Source organism: Agelaius tricolor, unplaced genomic scaffold (genome assembly GCF_023055355.1).
Source record: "Agelaius tricolor isolate 1412-34295 unplaced genomic scaffold, bAgeTri1.0.p SCAF_79, whole genome shotgun sequence".
NCBI lineage: Eukaryota > Metazoa > Chordata > Aves > Passeriformes > Icteridae > Agelaius > Agelaius tricolor.
Genome location: NW_027269339.1, coordinates 361,928 through 377,932, shown reverse-complemented (window position 1 = coordinate 377,932; position 16,005 = coordinate 361,928). Strand labels below are relative to the sequence as shown.

Sequence of the window (16,005 nt, the reverse complement as noted above, 5' to 3'; positions counted from 1 at the left end):
AAACTCTTTTTAGTGGCATTTAACTGCCACATAAATCGTAGGTCTTGATCCTGAGAGGCACCCTGTAAGACTAGACTCTTGGCAGCAAATGGACTCTTTTTGCAGCTTGAAAGTGCTTTATTTTGTTCTGTGAGTGAATGGGCAACATGGTTAAACTATATTGCTTTGCATGCGCCATGTGTAATAAGAGACTGCCACTTTTATGTGCATGCTCACTTAAAAAAATTCTGAATTATCTGGGATGTGTACAGGCTTTTCAAGACCTCTGGCAAGCATGTGTTATCCATGAGCTACTTTTAGCCTGCTTGGGTTAGTTTTTTTTTTTTTTTTTTAAATACATAAGGCTGGAGATGGAAACTCATCAGTTACTTCTATGATTTTTTTTCCTTTGAGATACTGTCTCAGGCTATTTGAACTCTTTAGGAAGAGGTGACCCAAATGCAGAAAGATGTGGAAGAGCTTGCTTGTGAAAAAGCTGAGCTATTTTACCTTTGAAGTGAATGAGCAGGCATAACAGTAAAGTGTGAATGGGTTGGAAACAGCAGAGCTAGAGTGCTTCAGTCCTGCCTGTCCTTGTGATGGAAGAACTGGACAGAAAAGGCAGCCATGAGCATTGAAAAATGAGCCCCAAACTTAAAAAATCTGTAGCAATTAAAAGGATATCCTTTTCATGCAATTAGGCTGGGAAGCTCATCTGCTACAGGAAGTGGTTGAGACTGAGAAGTAAACAAGATTAAAAAAGGAATTGGACAGATGATAGCAAGTACAGATATTTTAAAATATCTGTATAAATTAATACCACTTTAGAAATTGATTGTTAGGATTAACCCCAAAATCCAAAGCTTATGTCTGATTAGCAACCAGAAGGAAACTTGACACATTCTTGCACGTTCTTCTGGCTCATGAGATACTGTCAGAGACATGATGTTAGGTAGCATTGATTTAGTATTCAAATTCCTGGCTTTTTCTATACATGCTTGTAAACGGAGGCTCGGAGGAATCATGGCTACTTAAATGAAAGGTACAATATTTCATTTACTCAAGTCCTGGATAATTAAGATAGTTTTAGGGAGTAAGGGGTTTTAACATTAGGATTTACTCCCTTGCTTTTCCAAATTGTGTGGATGTTTGAGAACTACAAATTTAATTCTACACATATTCCTGACTATCAGCATTTTTAACATTTTAAGTTTCTCAGTCTTGTTGGTATATGTGCCTGGAACTGTAGCTTTATTTCCATTTGAAATTTATGTTGCCTTTTATTTACTTTGCTGCCAAAAATTGCTCAACCAACCAAAACCCAAAGCAAACCTGCCTTAAGTTTCTACACTTCTCTATAAGGTAAGCTTCTTAGTTCGGAGACTTCCTGCCCAGGTTGCAATATATTAACAGGAAAAATTCTACCTTTCCAGAAAAAGCTCACCAAGTTCTGTTCTTGGAGTTAATGGGCATTCTTTTGCACATACTGTCAACCATCCATACAAAGATAAAGTATGCTCAGATACTATGTGGCTGTATTACATTTGTAATAAGTCATATGAGAATTTAAATTTTGTTTTATTATTTTTGAGGTGATTTTAGGTGAAAACCTGCTCCTTCGTAAGTATGTTTGATGAGGGCCTGTACTTGAGAGCTACAATAGTAGAATAAGCCTTAATGCTTGGGGGTGCTTATGGGAATAAAAGTCACTAGATCCTTTCAAAGGAGAATAAAGAAAGATTATTTTACCTCAACATGATGGAAAAACTCTTGTGTAATTTGCATTTCACATAAACTCAAGTGTTTGACAGTAGAATTTCAAACTTAGCCTTCAAGATGGGTTGGGAGGGACACCAAAAATATAGGAAAATGCTAGCTGTTGTCTGGTTAGAGAGGATGCTGGCCCTCATTCCATGAAGCGGTCCAGCTGGGGAAAGATTGATTGTCCTTCTCGGATGTCCCAGCTAACTATCCAGCACCGCTAGCAGTATGGGGGCACCATCCCAATCTCCGTGGTGTGGGACAGCACCTGAGGCAAACGCTCTGTGCTATGACAGCAGCGTGACCTTGTGGTAGGACGTGGCTTGGCTTATGGCTACAGTCAGCAGAAAAAGAGAGCACTCTCCAGCTGTGGTGAATCCAGGTTTATTGGGTCCCAGAGGAAACCGACAACTGAAGAGAGCGAGGGAGGGCTTGCAACAGCTTATAAGGAGGGAGGGACACAGGGGAGGAGTCAGTCCTTGGACGAATAGGGTTCCAGAAGGGAGTGGGATACAAAAGATTGACTTAGGGAGAACACCAATGGGGATAACTTGAGGGTGGGGCCCTGGCCCCTGAGCTAATCACTCGACACTCTAGCTGGAAGTTTCTAGAGAGTTCTAGAGAGAAGGGTGGGAGCGCTGAGTGATGGACAGGGTACCGGTGGGGGGATTTGAGAAAGGGTACATTGATCTCCAAGGCAACTGGGGAAGAGTTGGGATAACTGGCAGCACAAGGGAGGGAAGGGAGAACCAGGGCAGAACCATTGCATGATAGGGGGAACAGAACAGTCCAGCTTATACAGACACAACACAACAATTCCATGCTGTTTGCTGTAAAAGATCTAATATACTTTTGCAGGGAAGACAGGACATAGTAGTTCCTGCCTGCTTTTTAAAAAAATCATAGCTCTGTGTTTCTGAGCAGTGCATCTCCTGACTCCCTTGTGAGATGAGAACTGAATGATGGATGATGGATGAGAACTGAAAAGCCTGAGTTGCTGAGTTCTGCTGGGTGCAGGGGAAGCCTCATGACTGAAGCAGTTTCATGCAATCCAGCATAAAGTGGGCTTTGATTGTAAGAAGAGCATGACCCATAATGTACTTAGGCCTTGGAGGTGTGGTTCCCAGTCATGGCCTAGATGCCTGTGACAAGTGACTTACCCATGTTGGGAGTCTGTAAGCAGTTGATCGAAGTACCTGAAAGCATGGAGAGTGTCACAAGAAGTACTGGCTTACATTGAATTTTTAAGAGATGACACAATCCATTTATTTTTCCTCACGCGTGCATTTGGGCAAGACATGGTGAATGAGCAGTGGCATCAGTCAGCTTCGGTAGTAGCTTACAGAGGGGTATTGGAAAAGGGATTTCACTCATTTTTTTCTTTTCTTAATGTCGTTTTAAGTTTGCAGTGGTCATGAACAGAAGGTGCCTGGCAGTCTGTGCAGATCTGATATTTGAGTTGTTCATCAAAGATGGGGTTTGTAGAAGGCCATTTTATTGTCAAGACCATTCTCTGTTTTCAGTGCTAGTATTTTACTGTAATTCTCTATAGCATTGCTTGTATTCTCTGTGATATCTTTAATGGATAAGGATACTTCATGCAAAATCGTATTCTTTGTTTCAGAGCCTGATATATTCAGAGTAAGCACAACAAGGGTCCAGTGAGGAAGATTATATATTGCATTTCCATAGAGTGCTTCCAGAAGGAGTTTAGGTTCAAATCATAGATGGCTTTCGGTGAAGCATTTTAAAATAAATTCTGAGAAGTTAATTTTTCTTGGACGTACTCTTCTAACATAATTTCCAAATAGGACTCAGAAGTCTGAAAAACAAATATAATGTGCAAACTACATCTTTGATATGGTTTCTTGGTGTATTAGTGCTTTGGAGGAGCAGAGCATCCATATTTCTCAAGACTTTTTGTAGAATTTAGCTTTTAAAGGCTTTATAGATGGCAATGTGTCTGCAGAGCTGACTCGGAGGTTCTCATTTCCTCAGCAAAAGCAGGCAGACTTCTACTGCAGAACAAGCCACTAATGCTGACCTGTCCTGGTTTCAGTGAGGGTAAAGCTAATTTCTTCTCAGTAGCTGTTGCAGTGCTGTGTTTTGTATTTGGAATTAATATGGTGTTGATAACACAGTGATGCTTTGGTTATTTGGTAATTCATCTTTATCCCAATTCAAGGACTTTTCTTTTTTTATGTGTCTCATGCTCTGTCAGGGAGGAGGTATGCAATAAAAAATAAACCATGAAACCAAAAAGACTGTGAGGGAGCATAACTGGGACAGGTGACCCAAACTGACCAAAGGGATATTCCCACCACAGAATTGTTATATAAACTGTGGGGGAGTTACCCAGAAGGGGAGCTGATCTGGCTTTGGGAAGTGGGGTCTGGCATTGGTAGTGGGTGGTGAGCAACTGTATTGTGCATCACTTGTTTGAGTTTTTCCTTTTTATTATCACTATTGTTACTATTATTTACCATTATTATTGTGTTTTACTTTATTTTCAATTATTGAACTGTTCTTATCTCAACATATAAGTTTACTTTGATTCTACTCCCCATTCCACCGGATTTTAGGCGGGAAGACAGGGGAGCAAGTGGCTGAGTAGTTAATTTCCAGCTGGGCTTAAAACCACAACATGACTAAAGAACAAGGTCTTTTATTCCAGATTTAAGCCCCCAGTTCTAAAGCATGAAATATGTAATAGAAGTTCTCAATGAAATGGTAACGATTAGATTATGAGACAATGATGACATAAGCAGACACATTTCACTGATGTAATTTACTCAAAGTGCTATACTGCTTGTGGTTGAAGCTAAAAATTCCTGGCAGCAAAATTAAATTTTAAGTTCAGACCACGCAGTCTTGCATGGTAAGGCTAAAACTCATATGTACTTTCACGCTGTCTTTGCTAAAAATTATTTTTAATAAATCCCACTGTCACACAGTAACTACTGTGGAATGCTCTGAGTGGTGGGGAGTTTCCCACTTCTGTGTGGCTCTGGGAGCTGCACTTGGTTATAGCTCAGCTCTGCAGGGCCTTGTTGTGTTGTGTGCTAAAGACACAACTTGGCACCAGCTGAATCTGGTTGTGATGTTTCTGGATGGGAATATCTTATAAGCTTAGCCTTGGCATGCTCACTTTTCAGGTATTTTCAATATATATGATACTACAGGTGATGTTAAAATAAAATTGAGGGGTTGTGCTTTATATTAGGTAAGAAGCAGAACTACTTTGGGGTGATTGAAAGGTGAGCTGAGCTTCATGGGCTAACTGGAAATGCAGGTGGTTCTTGCCAAGAGGGGAGAGTGTGTGCTGTAGAGCAGACTAGCTGTTGTTCTATGGACACAGTTAGTAAAGGAGCAGCATTTTTGTTTTTCAAATAAATGTTAGAAAGAAACAGCCATGAGGAGAAGCTGGCTATCTAAATCCTGGAGGCATGTGTGCTGCTCTTGGTGTAGATGGCTTAGTTCATAGCCTTGAGGCTGACTGCTGAAGTAGAATTTACTTCATTTGTCAGAAAACTCTCTTTGGGTCCCCTGAGTGTTTTGGTTTACTTCCACAGTGAAAGAAATACAGATTGAGTATTCTCATACGTTGCCCTCTAAGAGTATTTTACTGTTGGAAGACCCTGCTTTGCCACACGTGAAGAAATGAAGAATGACTAGAGCTAAAGATTGAGGATTTCTTGCAGACACTTGGAATCATTACAATTGCACTGTTAATCACAAGTGTGAACAGGCATTTCTTAGGAGGTCTTAACTGAGTTTTGGAGTCCCTTAAGATTTCAGCAGTTATTTTTTTATTGATTAAATTATTGACCTTCAGTGGTACCTATACTGTAAACTGTAGAAATCTGAAGCAGAGAACTTAATGTTGTGGCATGGTGGTGGTGTGGTCGGTACTTAGAATAGTCAAAAGAAACCCAGAAAAAGTTCATGCTCCAGGGGGTTTGTGCTCTAAAAATAGAGGTACAGTTTGCATACATAATGGATGATCAGAAGATTTGCTGCTAAGCAATGTAGTTAGAATACAGATGCCTTTAATATCATTTTTCATCTAGTGGTTAAGAAATAGTGAGTTTGATAGGAAATACTTCACTTTTATATTCTGTCACTGGCTTAAAAGGTAGTTTGTAAAGCACTTACCTCAGATAAGATTTGAGAAATATATTTTCTGATAATTAAAGCAGTCATTGCACTTCTCCTGTATCATACTTTTCCATTCTGGTGTTCTTTGGAATTGTACCCTGTTAGTGTTACTAATAATTCTGGCTCTGTACCTGTAGCACAGAAAACTAAAATGCCTTTTAAGCAGTATAAATAATTTTACATTTTATTTTGGTGTGTACATATAGTGCTTGAAAAAAAAAAAAAAGATGCTTGCAGTCTCAGTGCTTTCACTCTTGACATTCAGATTTTAATATGAGCCTGTTATGTACCTGAGGAGTTTTATACAGAAAGCAGCAGTGAACAGTCTGTTCTGAACCAAGGCAGGTAACACATTAATAGCAAATACAAGACCCTTGAGTCTGTGGGTTTGAGTACCCTCGGTCAGCTTGCTCTCCTGGCCACCCATATGAGATGCAGTTGTAGAACATAATGAAGTAACGCTGATGTTCCAGGTCACCAGCAGCTATTTCAAGACCTGTTTAGCACAGAGACTTTTAAAGTAATATTTACTGGATGATTTCCAAGAACAGCTGAGAATTTTTGCAGTAGGCATAACCAGTCTGGTACTGTCAAATTGAAAAGGGTACATGAAGATATTGGGCTCTGAGATTGTTTATTACTCTCTGGTTATAAAACTGAATTGGTAAGTAGAGAATTTAACCTGTCACAACTTACTGCAGGGATATTTTCCATTTCGTTTTATGGCCCTTTGAGGATTTGATTTCTTATTACAATAATACAGTTAATTAGTTGCAATGTCTCCCTAAAACCAAGTCACAGTAACTGTTTTGCTTTACTGAACATTAAGCTGGTGCAGTGTAGCAGTGGAGGAAAAAGCCCACAGAGGATAAATGTGCTCTTTATTTAAATTGTACACACCTGTAGTTGACAGATACTGACATTAAGTAAGCTTTGAGATGACTGATAATCATGTTTACATGCTTGTAAAAATGTAACTCTCTGGAGCCAAGTGTTATGGCTGAAGATCTGCTGCTATGGTTTGCTTTGTATGAGGGTGGTGTTTCATGGTACAGGTTTGTTGAAAGATGCTGAGGCTGGATTTTGTCCATCACTGCTTACACACAGAGCAATGCAGGTCTTGTGTTCCAGCAAAGGCTGCTATTCATCTTCAATCTCAGAGATCCCAACTAATAAAACTTCAAGTGGTTTTAATAAATGAGCAAGTGCCTATCCATCAGTTTTGCCATGGCAACTGTTTGTAGCCCATGATGAATATGACAGTTTAAAGTAGCTGAACTGAGTGAAAGAAAAGTGTATCCTACCTTGGGTCTAAGTGAGGGTACAACCTACAGGCTGACAATAAGCTGATTGAAAATATGGTGAGGAGTCTGAATCAGATGCAGGCTTCTTTTCTCCTCTTTCTGGTTACCTGTAAAAACCTTCTTCCTTCTGTTTAGCCTTTATGCAGCACCATGGTTTTGAATTAGTGTAAACCTCTTATCATACTATACCTAATGCACTAAAATTAATAATCTAGGTAGTTTCAAATTGATTTGTGTTGATACTCTTTAAAAAAATATCAATGCATGTGCACTGTTTCAGTGTAGATAAGAAAAGTACCTGCCACATTCTTTAACACAATGCTCTCTCTCAAATCCATGTTTGCGCTCTGTGTTTCCTGCAGGTGTTCCGCAAGGATCTCATTAGTGCCATGAAACTCCCAGACTCTCACCATGTCAACCCTGATGAGTATTACGTCTTTGCAGACACGTGGAAACAGGAATGGGAGAAAGGGGTTCAGGTTCCAGCCAGTCCAGAAACTATTCCGCAGCCTTCTCTCAGGTATTGCTGATCAGACGTGAATCATGTGTACAAAATGGCAACTCAGAGAAGATGGTCTCTCAAAACCGAGCTGTCTAAGTGCAGTCAGATTTTTCTTTGTTGGTATGTTTAAATCTTCAGTGTAGCAGCCTTCAGACATGTTCTTAAACCACACAAGTGCCAATTTGGAAAACATTTTTGTGGTGCTTCAGTCCAGATCTCATTCTGTCTGCATGCTGTTACAGTATCTACATTGTGATACTTGAATAAAGAGATCTTTTTTCCTCAGTCGCATGGTGCTATGGATTAAAAGCTGTTTTTTATTTCAGCATGGGGAGTTGAATAAATTAAAAATAAACTCATATCTTATGCATATTACTTGAAAGGTTTCCCTACACTGCATGGTGATATAGAGCACTAGGCATGCAGTAATCACTGATACCTGATAAAAGGACTCATTTGTTCATATAATCTAATTTTGGTTATTCTCAATGTTTTAACCTTTTCTACCTTCTCTCACCACAGTTGGCTATTTAACATTATAGAAGTTCAGTGATCTCGGATTCTGGAGATAGATAAACAATCTTCAGTTCTCACACTGTGTTTAGGCTAGGGAAGCATAGCACTGTAGTCCTGCAGCCCTTCCTGGTGGAAACAAAACATGTTTCAACAAAGAAAGGTTAATGCCAGTGTGCTCTTCAAGATGAAGATAAATGAATTGTCTGGTGATAGTGCTGAGTCAGCATAATTTAATTTCCGCTGATGCTATTGTCACTACCAAGTTATTAAAAATAAGTATATTGCAGCTCATACCAGCAGCATTATATTGGAGGAAAAAATTGGACCAGAAAAAAGAAAAGCTCGCAAGGGATTTAGAGGAAAAAATGAGCAGGGTAAGGGAGATGAAGAATGGCAGAAGGACATCGTGCTAACACTGATAATCCACATTGTCCAGTCAGAATTATGTGGGATACAGCTTGACAGCTGTCTCCTCCTTCTTTGCTGCCTTATTTTCCTGAGTTTTTATCTTTTCCTTGTCCTGTGGAGGGTGAGCTCCAGAAAGCATGCAGAGCTGCTCATGCATGGCACTGTTCTGTATCTCTCTGGCTTCCTTCCACATGTAGGGCTTTTTGCATTGAATTCAGGGAAAGATTGAACTTTATCTAGTTCAGATTATTCTTTCCATTCCAAAATAAAACTAATTAAACACAGAGTTTTATCTCTGAAAATACTTGAAAGAAACAACAGAAAGAAACAACAGAAGGAACACAAATCTTTTTCTCCGTTGACATTTCGAGAATCCTGTCTCCATAGGCTGACTGTACTTACTGGCTGGTTTAAAATCTGTGAAACCCCAGCTTTCTTTGCATTTACAGCAAATATTTTATGTCTTTCAAGGATGGGTCTTAAAAAGCTGTAAGTTTTTTTTTTTTTTTTTTCACTCACAGGGTTGTAGCAGAAAAGGTTAAAGAAGTACTGTATACACGACCCAGGAAATACATCCACTGTTCCAGCCAAGAGCCCACAGAACCAGGTTACATCAACATTTTGGAACTAGCAGAGTCTATGTGTCGCTATGACTTGGATGACATGGACATCTTTTGGCTCCAGGAGCTAAATGAAGAGCTTACAGAAATGGGTAATTCCACAACATGTTCTCATTTTAAAAGCTGCACTTAATTTTTGCTGTTTAAGTTTTTTGCTGTTGACTAGTCTTTCTGTGTAAGGTCTCTGAAAGATTGCTGAATGAGAATTGAGTGGAAATGCTAAGAGAAACAGGAACTAAAAAAGTAATTACTTTCTTGATCTGTTAATGTTTTATCTTTTATCTCTTGTACCTAAAAATTTCTTGATGTCCAAAATCTGCAACTTCTGCAGACTGAGGCAGGAGAGAAAAAGCCTACACCAGGTGGAATTAATTCTAGGACTTCAAAAGTTAAAGATTTTATATAGGGAAAGCAGATGTTTCCATTTCTTGAACTTGGAACATATCTTCAAATTCAGAGTTCTGCGGAACTTGCATGCTGGGTTCTCAACAGAGTAATTAAGTTTCACACATGTTAGCCCATTCAAAATCAGCTAAGTAAACTTTCTTTTGCCATGCAAGTTGTGGGTATAGAGGTCTATGAGCAGGAGTGAGCTATGGAAAATAGTACTGAAATTATCATTGGAATAACTGAATTGTGGTGGAATAGCCTGTGTGGCTGGTATTCTTCCATGGGTGATTGTAGGTCCTTTAGGAAGGACGGGTTGGCATCTCCTGCATTTGCTGCTAATAAAATAAGAAGTACCTATAGAGAAGTGATAATCAATGGCAGCATTGTCTGTAACAGCAATGAAATAGTGGTGACTGAGATCCAGAGGGGAGTGAGGAGGGGGAGTAGTTTTTCTGGTCCTGGCTTCAGGACAGCATGTTTCTACTTAGGTAACTGGGTGGGATCTGGGAGGCAGCTCTGAAGGGTGGAATTACTGAAGAGACCTAGCAGGACTTCAAGAGCACTGTCTTCTAAGCACAAGAAAGTTCCAATTATGCATTCAAGAAAATAAGTAGATGTGTTGGGAGACTGCTTTGGTGAAGTCGGGAGCTCATGACTGAGCTCCAGTGCCAAAGGATGCATATAAGTAGAAGCAAGGACAAAAACTTCTCAGGCATACAGGTATGCCGTGAGCAAAAGCTGTTAGCTTTTCAAGGGGGCAGATCTCCTCCATCCATGGAGATTTTCAAGATATGACTCCATGTATCTCTTAAGCAACAGCCTTTTTGGATTTCCTATTGACTCTGCTTGGAGCCCAGGCAGAGGCTGAAGCCCTCTGTAGTACCCTTCCTACCTGAATGATTTGGTAATTCATTTAATTCAGGCAATGAGAAAGTATTAGAGCGTGGGAGAGAACACTTTAACTCTCCCTGTTTATTGTTTGTAACAAGGAATCACAGTATTTTAACTAAGTAGCCTTAGTTAAAATATTAGCCTCTTTAATTAATGATATGTGAATATCCCAACATTTGAAGGCCTGTAAATCACAAGCTGTGAACATTATGATCATTTTTGAGCAAGGGTTTTGATGAGATGCAATTTGGAGATGTCTTGTAGCTGTGAAAGTCATGGGGTTTCTAATGCAGTGTATGTCCTGAAGCTGCAAGCTGAGGGCCAATCTCATAGCAAATACTTTTAAAGTGGTCCTGCTTATGCTAAGTTTGATTAGTGGTAAGTACATATAGCGTGTGTAGTGTTCACGTGAACAGATAGTATGGATTCCAACAGTATATTTATCTACTATTTTATTTAAAAAAAAAATCAGAAAAATAAAACCATTTTTCATAATCATCATACTTTCATCACATCATCACAATGGATTTAGAGGTACTGGGTGGTGCAATTTTCATTATAAGATATGAAGTATTCTTGATAAGTTTTGTTTCCTAGGGCATTAGTCTTCAAAAGAATACAGTGTGTGATTTTTGGATTTCATTAGTGTTTAGTAAAATTATGGAGGTGTAGGAAGGGTTGTGTGAGAGCAGCCAGCAGTTACAGCAACTGTTGTCTTTTATGCTGCAGTGTTTTCTTCCAGGTGCAGACTTGTGGTTTGTGTAAAATTTTTACTCAAGTAGTAGTTCTGCTTGTATTTATAAAACAATGTTATAATCAGTCTGTGAGTGAAAAATCTTGTCTTTTTTATTTTATTTTTAGATGCTGTGTCTACTGCATTAGTTGCTAGAAGTTGTCTTTTTCCTCTTCCTGCAGCTCTGACTCAGAGGCATCTGACTGTCCTCTAATTGCCCTTCCCTTTCTGTGTTGTAGGCTGTGGGCTCCTGGATGAGAATACGATGGAGAAGACAATTGAAGTGCTGGAGCGGCACTGCCATGAGAACATGAATCACGCCATCGAGACCGAAGAGGGGCTGGGCATCGAGTACGATGAGGACGTCATCTGTGACGTGTGCCGGTCCCCGGACAGCGAGGATGGCAATGACATGGTGTTCTGTGACAAGTGTAACATCTGTGTCCATCAGGTTAGTGCCTGCAGAAATGGTGACACTCTCCTGTGGTTTGTTTACCCAGGCAAATGTGGAATTTGAATGAGTGTTAAATGCTAAGTGGAGGACTGGGCGGTTTTCTACATATGAAGAATGGTGCAATACTGAGGTGAAATTTTGGACTATAACAATTACAGTAGATTAAGTGGCCTAGCAAAGTTAATAAGTGGACAGCTACAGTCTAGCAGGAATGCAAAGTGTGTTTTTGGGACATGCAAGTATTTCCTCTGCAACTGTAAATAATTGTTCGCCCTATTACTAAATCTGCTTTTGAAGATAAACAGGACAGGAAATACTGGCTTGCCTATTTGTGAGAAATCTAAAGATCATTTGTTTCAGAGCTTTTTTTTTTCTTTTACTGACTACTTATGTAGTCAGACATAGACTGTCCAAATTTAGCCATCTGGAACCATATGTAGGTACTTAATAGAGTGATCTTTTTCAGCAGCCATCACCTGCAAAAACCATGGTCTCAGTCTGAATGGTGCTCATGTTTATAGTGGTTCAGATGTAGTCAAGACTTTATACTGCCTGAGCACAGCATAGTCAGGTAAAGGTATTCAGAAAAGGGGTATGAATCCTGTGGTTCTGTGCATCCTGTTCTGGAAGGGAGTTTTGCTACAAATTGAAAAGAGACCAAGAAAGTTCTTTTTTTCTTTTTAATGCATTTTTGTACTGACTGCAAGTAATATTTGGAAAATGTATCTGTCTGAAAAAAGACCTGTCACCTGCTCACAGTGGGCTGGCTTCCAGCCTGGCTGCTTTCCTGACCTGAGTCCCCGTGTGAAGCAGCCTGTGAGCCTGAGCTTGGCAGTAAGGTGGCAGTGACAGGAATATGGCTGGCAGCTGGGGGCTGCCTGTTCAGTCCTTGCTTGTGCCTGTTAAGGAGTAATGATGGATTTGCAGTCAAGGGTTCATGGTTGTCTCCTGACAGCTGAGCTTGAGTTGATGGTCTGCTGCCTTCTTGCCCCTCACTCTTCCCTGTGCTGGATCTGCCTGAAACAAACTGGAGAGTGTGTCTGGGCTAGAGTGAATCCTAACTATAACAGGGCTAGAGCAAATCCTAACTATAGCAACAACTTGTTTCATTTTTAATCTGGATCAGCTTTGGTTCAACAAGTAGACTCAGGTCTGTTTGTCGTCACAAGTTTGGAGGTGGAGGGGAGGAGGAGTGTGAGAAAATTCTTCCTTCGTGGTACCCCGTTGTGCTGGCTCAAACATGTTGTGAAATTACTGTTTTAGTAGTCTAGGCATCCTTTGCTGATCAGTTAAAATTAGAAAATAGTTTCAGTCCATTTCCAACACCCTAGATATGATCTTAGATTTAATGCCACTTCTGCTCTAGTAACAGAAAGAATTCAGGTGGGAATATGCCACAGAGGAGGAGAAGAACACTTGTAAAATTTGGATTGCAGCTCCCCCTGTTGGGCTTTTACAGGAGTTGTAACATCAAAAAAAAACATTTAGGTTAGTCAGTCTTGCTGTATTTAATTCAAGGAAGTCCCCCTCCCTACAAGCTTGACATAAATGTGCAGTGTTTTATGATATTGTTTAATATTAAATACGGAAATACAAGCAAAAGTCTGGGAAGGCAGGTATGGGAATTTTATACTAGATTTAGTCTGAAAGAATGGTTACAACTACTGATCCTGTTCTTTTGAGTCTTTTAATGTTATCATTACTAGAGATAGTGTTAGAAATTGTGAGATTTCCTGTGATATCCACCCTTTTGATAAAACTTTTATTTGGAGTGGTTGAGTGAAATTAGACCTTGGTGGCAGCCAGTGATTTCAGATAGCTCAGCTTCATGGAGGTAGGAAGGTTGTGTATGTACATCAGGATCCGCCATTGGCTCTATTAAGAACCACGAGGAATTTGAATTGGAAACTAAACTATTTATTTTCCTTTTTTATTTTAATTCTCAAACCTAGCAAAACTTAAGAAAATTTTAATTTTCCATGTGGTTAAGTGCAATACTTGGGAAATAAGTGTAAAAGCCAGCATCTTACACTTCCAGTGTATGCTGTAATTTTTGTTACAATATTATATAAATATTTAAAGAAAGAAAGTTCACAGAACCACAAACATTGCAGGAAATGCAATGCTCATATCCCTATCCCTAAATAGAATTAGGGTTAGAGTATGACATTTTTAGCAGTAGGAAATGGTGATTTTAGAAAGTATTAGATACAGAAGCTAATTTAAAGGAATATCCATGTTGTTTACTTCAGAAGTAAAGTGTTTAAAAGTAAGTAAGTGTTTAAAAGTCACTAAAGGCAAAGGTAAAGGTTTGTAACACCAGTGCTGTTGTGCAGTCCCAGTGGATATGTTTTATAAACAGATGTAAAAACTTGCTTTTGAGGCTGTTTCTCTCTTGGATTAGTTGACTCATTTTAAGGTAAAGAAATCACAGATTAAGTGAAGGCCGGTAGTGCCTTTACTTTTTGAAAGCTTTGCTCTCTGTGAATATGGATGCTTGTGTGTGAAATAATGTCAGCACAATGATTCCAATATCTGTTTTTCTCCAAGGCTTGCTATGGAATCTTAAAAGTACCTGAAGGGAGCTGGCTGTGTCGTACCTGTGTCCTGGGAATACATCCTCAGTGCCTCCTCTGTCCTAAAAGAGGAGGTGCCATGAAAGCTACCAGGACAGGGACCAAGTGGGCACATGTGAGCTGTGCTCTTTGGATTCCAGAGGTAAAACCCTAAGTTCTCTCCTGTCTTCCTCTTCCTGTTCCATCCTCTGCCTTCTTGCATTCTCATGATTTAAGGTCTTTGACATAATACTGGGCTTTATTTTGATAGGGCTGCTCAGTCTGTGAAGTCTGGGAGAGTCCAGATTGTGTTCTACTAATGAGTCACTTTGTCACCTCCATTTACTCAGCAATCACTTCTTGGTGTCATTATGGTATCTGTGCCCTGCTAGAAAGGTCCATTGATATAAGCTGTATCTTACAACTGCAGCTTCATTGTCTCATATTTTTTATGAATCTGTGTGCTTGGATACATGTGTAATTTGCATGAGTACCTCCACTTTTTTCAGAGTTATGTTTGTTTGTTTGCTTAAAGGTTGCCTGCACTGCATTATTTCTATAGGATGTATGCTGCAATCTGTACTTAAAGTTTCTTTGAATTAGAATTTTTCTGAATGGTGGGGAGATGAAAATTTTTATCTTCATGTTATATACACTTTATAAGTAAATGTTTTTTTGATATATCTGTGCATAACATATATGGAGAGTTTCATAATGAAGTCTTACACTTCCTCCTCCCTTTTGAATCAAGTTTAGCATCACAGTGTAGTTCTGTAAAACAGAAAGTTCACTTAGGTAGAGATGGATTTTGTGTTTAATTTTGCGCTTGGGATATTTTTGTTTTATTTCTGGTAAGATTCACAATTCCATTATGGTGGGTGGTTTAATGTGAGACAGTAGCCAGATCTGTCAGCACCATAAAATCAAGGATACAGTATTTTCTGAATTTTCTGCTCCCAAGTGCAGACAGGTCTGATGTGTGCACAACTTTGAAGAAGATGTTAAGATTTTGGTTTGGTTTATTTTGACTTAGCAACCGGATATAATGTGTAATTCTTAGTTGTCTCAGGCACATATATCTGCTTCTTAAGGAGATTGTCTTTGCAGTTGCACTTTTCCTTTCAGGCCTACTTGTAGTTTCTGTCATCACTTTCACCTTCAAGGAGAGAGGAGTTGAGAAAAAAACCAAGAATATTTATTTTTAAAAAAAAATTACTTCTCCTCTTGTGCTTATGAAGTGTCTTGCCTGGAAGCTTTCCTGCCTCTGAGCTGACTGGTTTTTCTAAGAGGTCCATTCTGCATGTGGTTGCCTTGCTGTTATCAGCAGAAAAGGAACAGTGAGGTTTGGGAAGGTGGTGATGGCTGGGCAGGAAGCACACCCTGGCTTTTTGCCTGCCCAGGCTCTGCTCTTCTGGCTGAGGAAGAGAAGCTACTCCCAGGGTGGGAGAGCTTGAATCCAGCTGTTTCCACAGCCCATTCAGTGATTCCGGGTTTTGGACACCTCCTCTCCACACCAATGCCAAGTGTGTCAGGCATAGTGAAGAGGTGGCATGTGCCTGCAGGCATGGGAAATGCCTCTTGAATCCATTCTCTTGGGCTTGTGTGTAGTCACTTGTAAAACAATTCAGTTACCAGAGAAGCTGGGAAAACCCTTTGTAAATCTCTACTAAAATGGCAGGTCAGTTCCTGTCTGGAGTGGCCTTATGTGCTGCAGGGGGCAAGAAAGACAGAGTT

The 16,005-nt window shown here is 39.7% G+C and overlaps 1 protein-coding gene across 8 annotated transcripts in view; it reads left to right on the top strand.

Moving 5' to 3' along the window:
- The window catches only part of JADE3 (jade family PHD finger 3), a 64,792-nt gene that overhangs the window by 36,824 nt on the left and 11,963 nt on the right, over nucleotides 1–16,005 (top strand). For all 8 annotated transcript variants that reach the window (XM_071418229.1, XM_071418233.1, XM_071418230.1 and 5 more), the window contains 4 exons: nucleotides 7,565–7,722; nucleotides 9,150–9,340; nucleotides 11,502–11,713; nucleotides 14,267–14,434. In XM_071418229.1, the coding sequence (XP_071274330.1) occupies nucleotides 7,565–7,722; nucleotides 9,150–9,340; nucleotides 11,502–11,713; nucleotides 14,267–14,434 (729 nt within the window). The remainder of the gene's footprint in view (nucleotides 1–7,564; nucleotides 7,723–9,149; nucleotides 9,341–11,501; nucleotides 11,714–14,266; nucleotides 14,435–16,005) is intronic.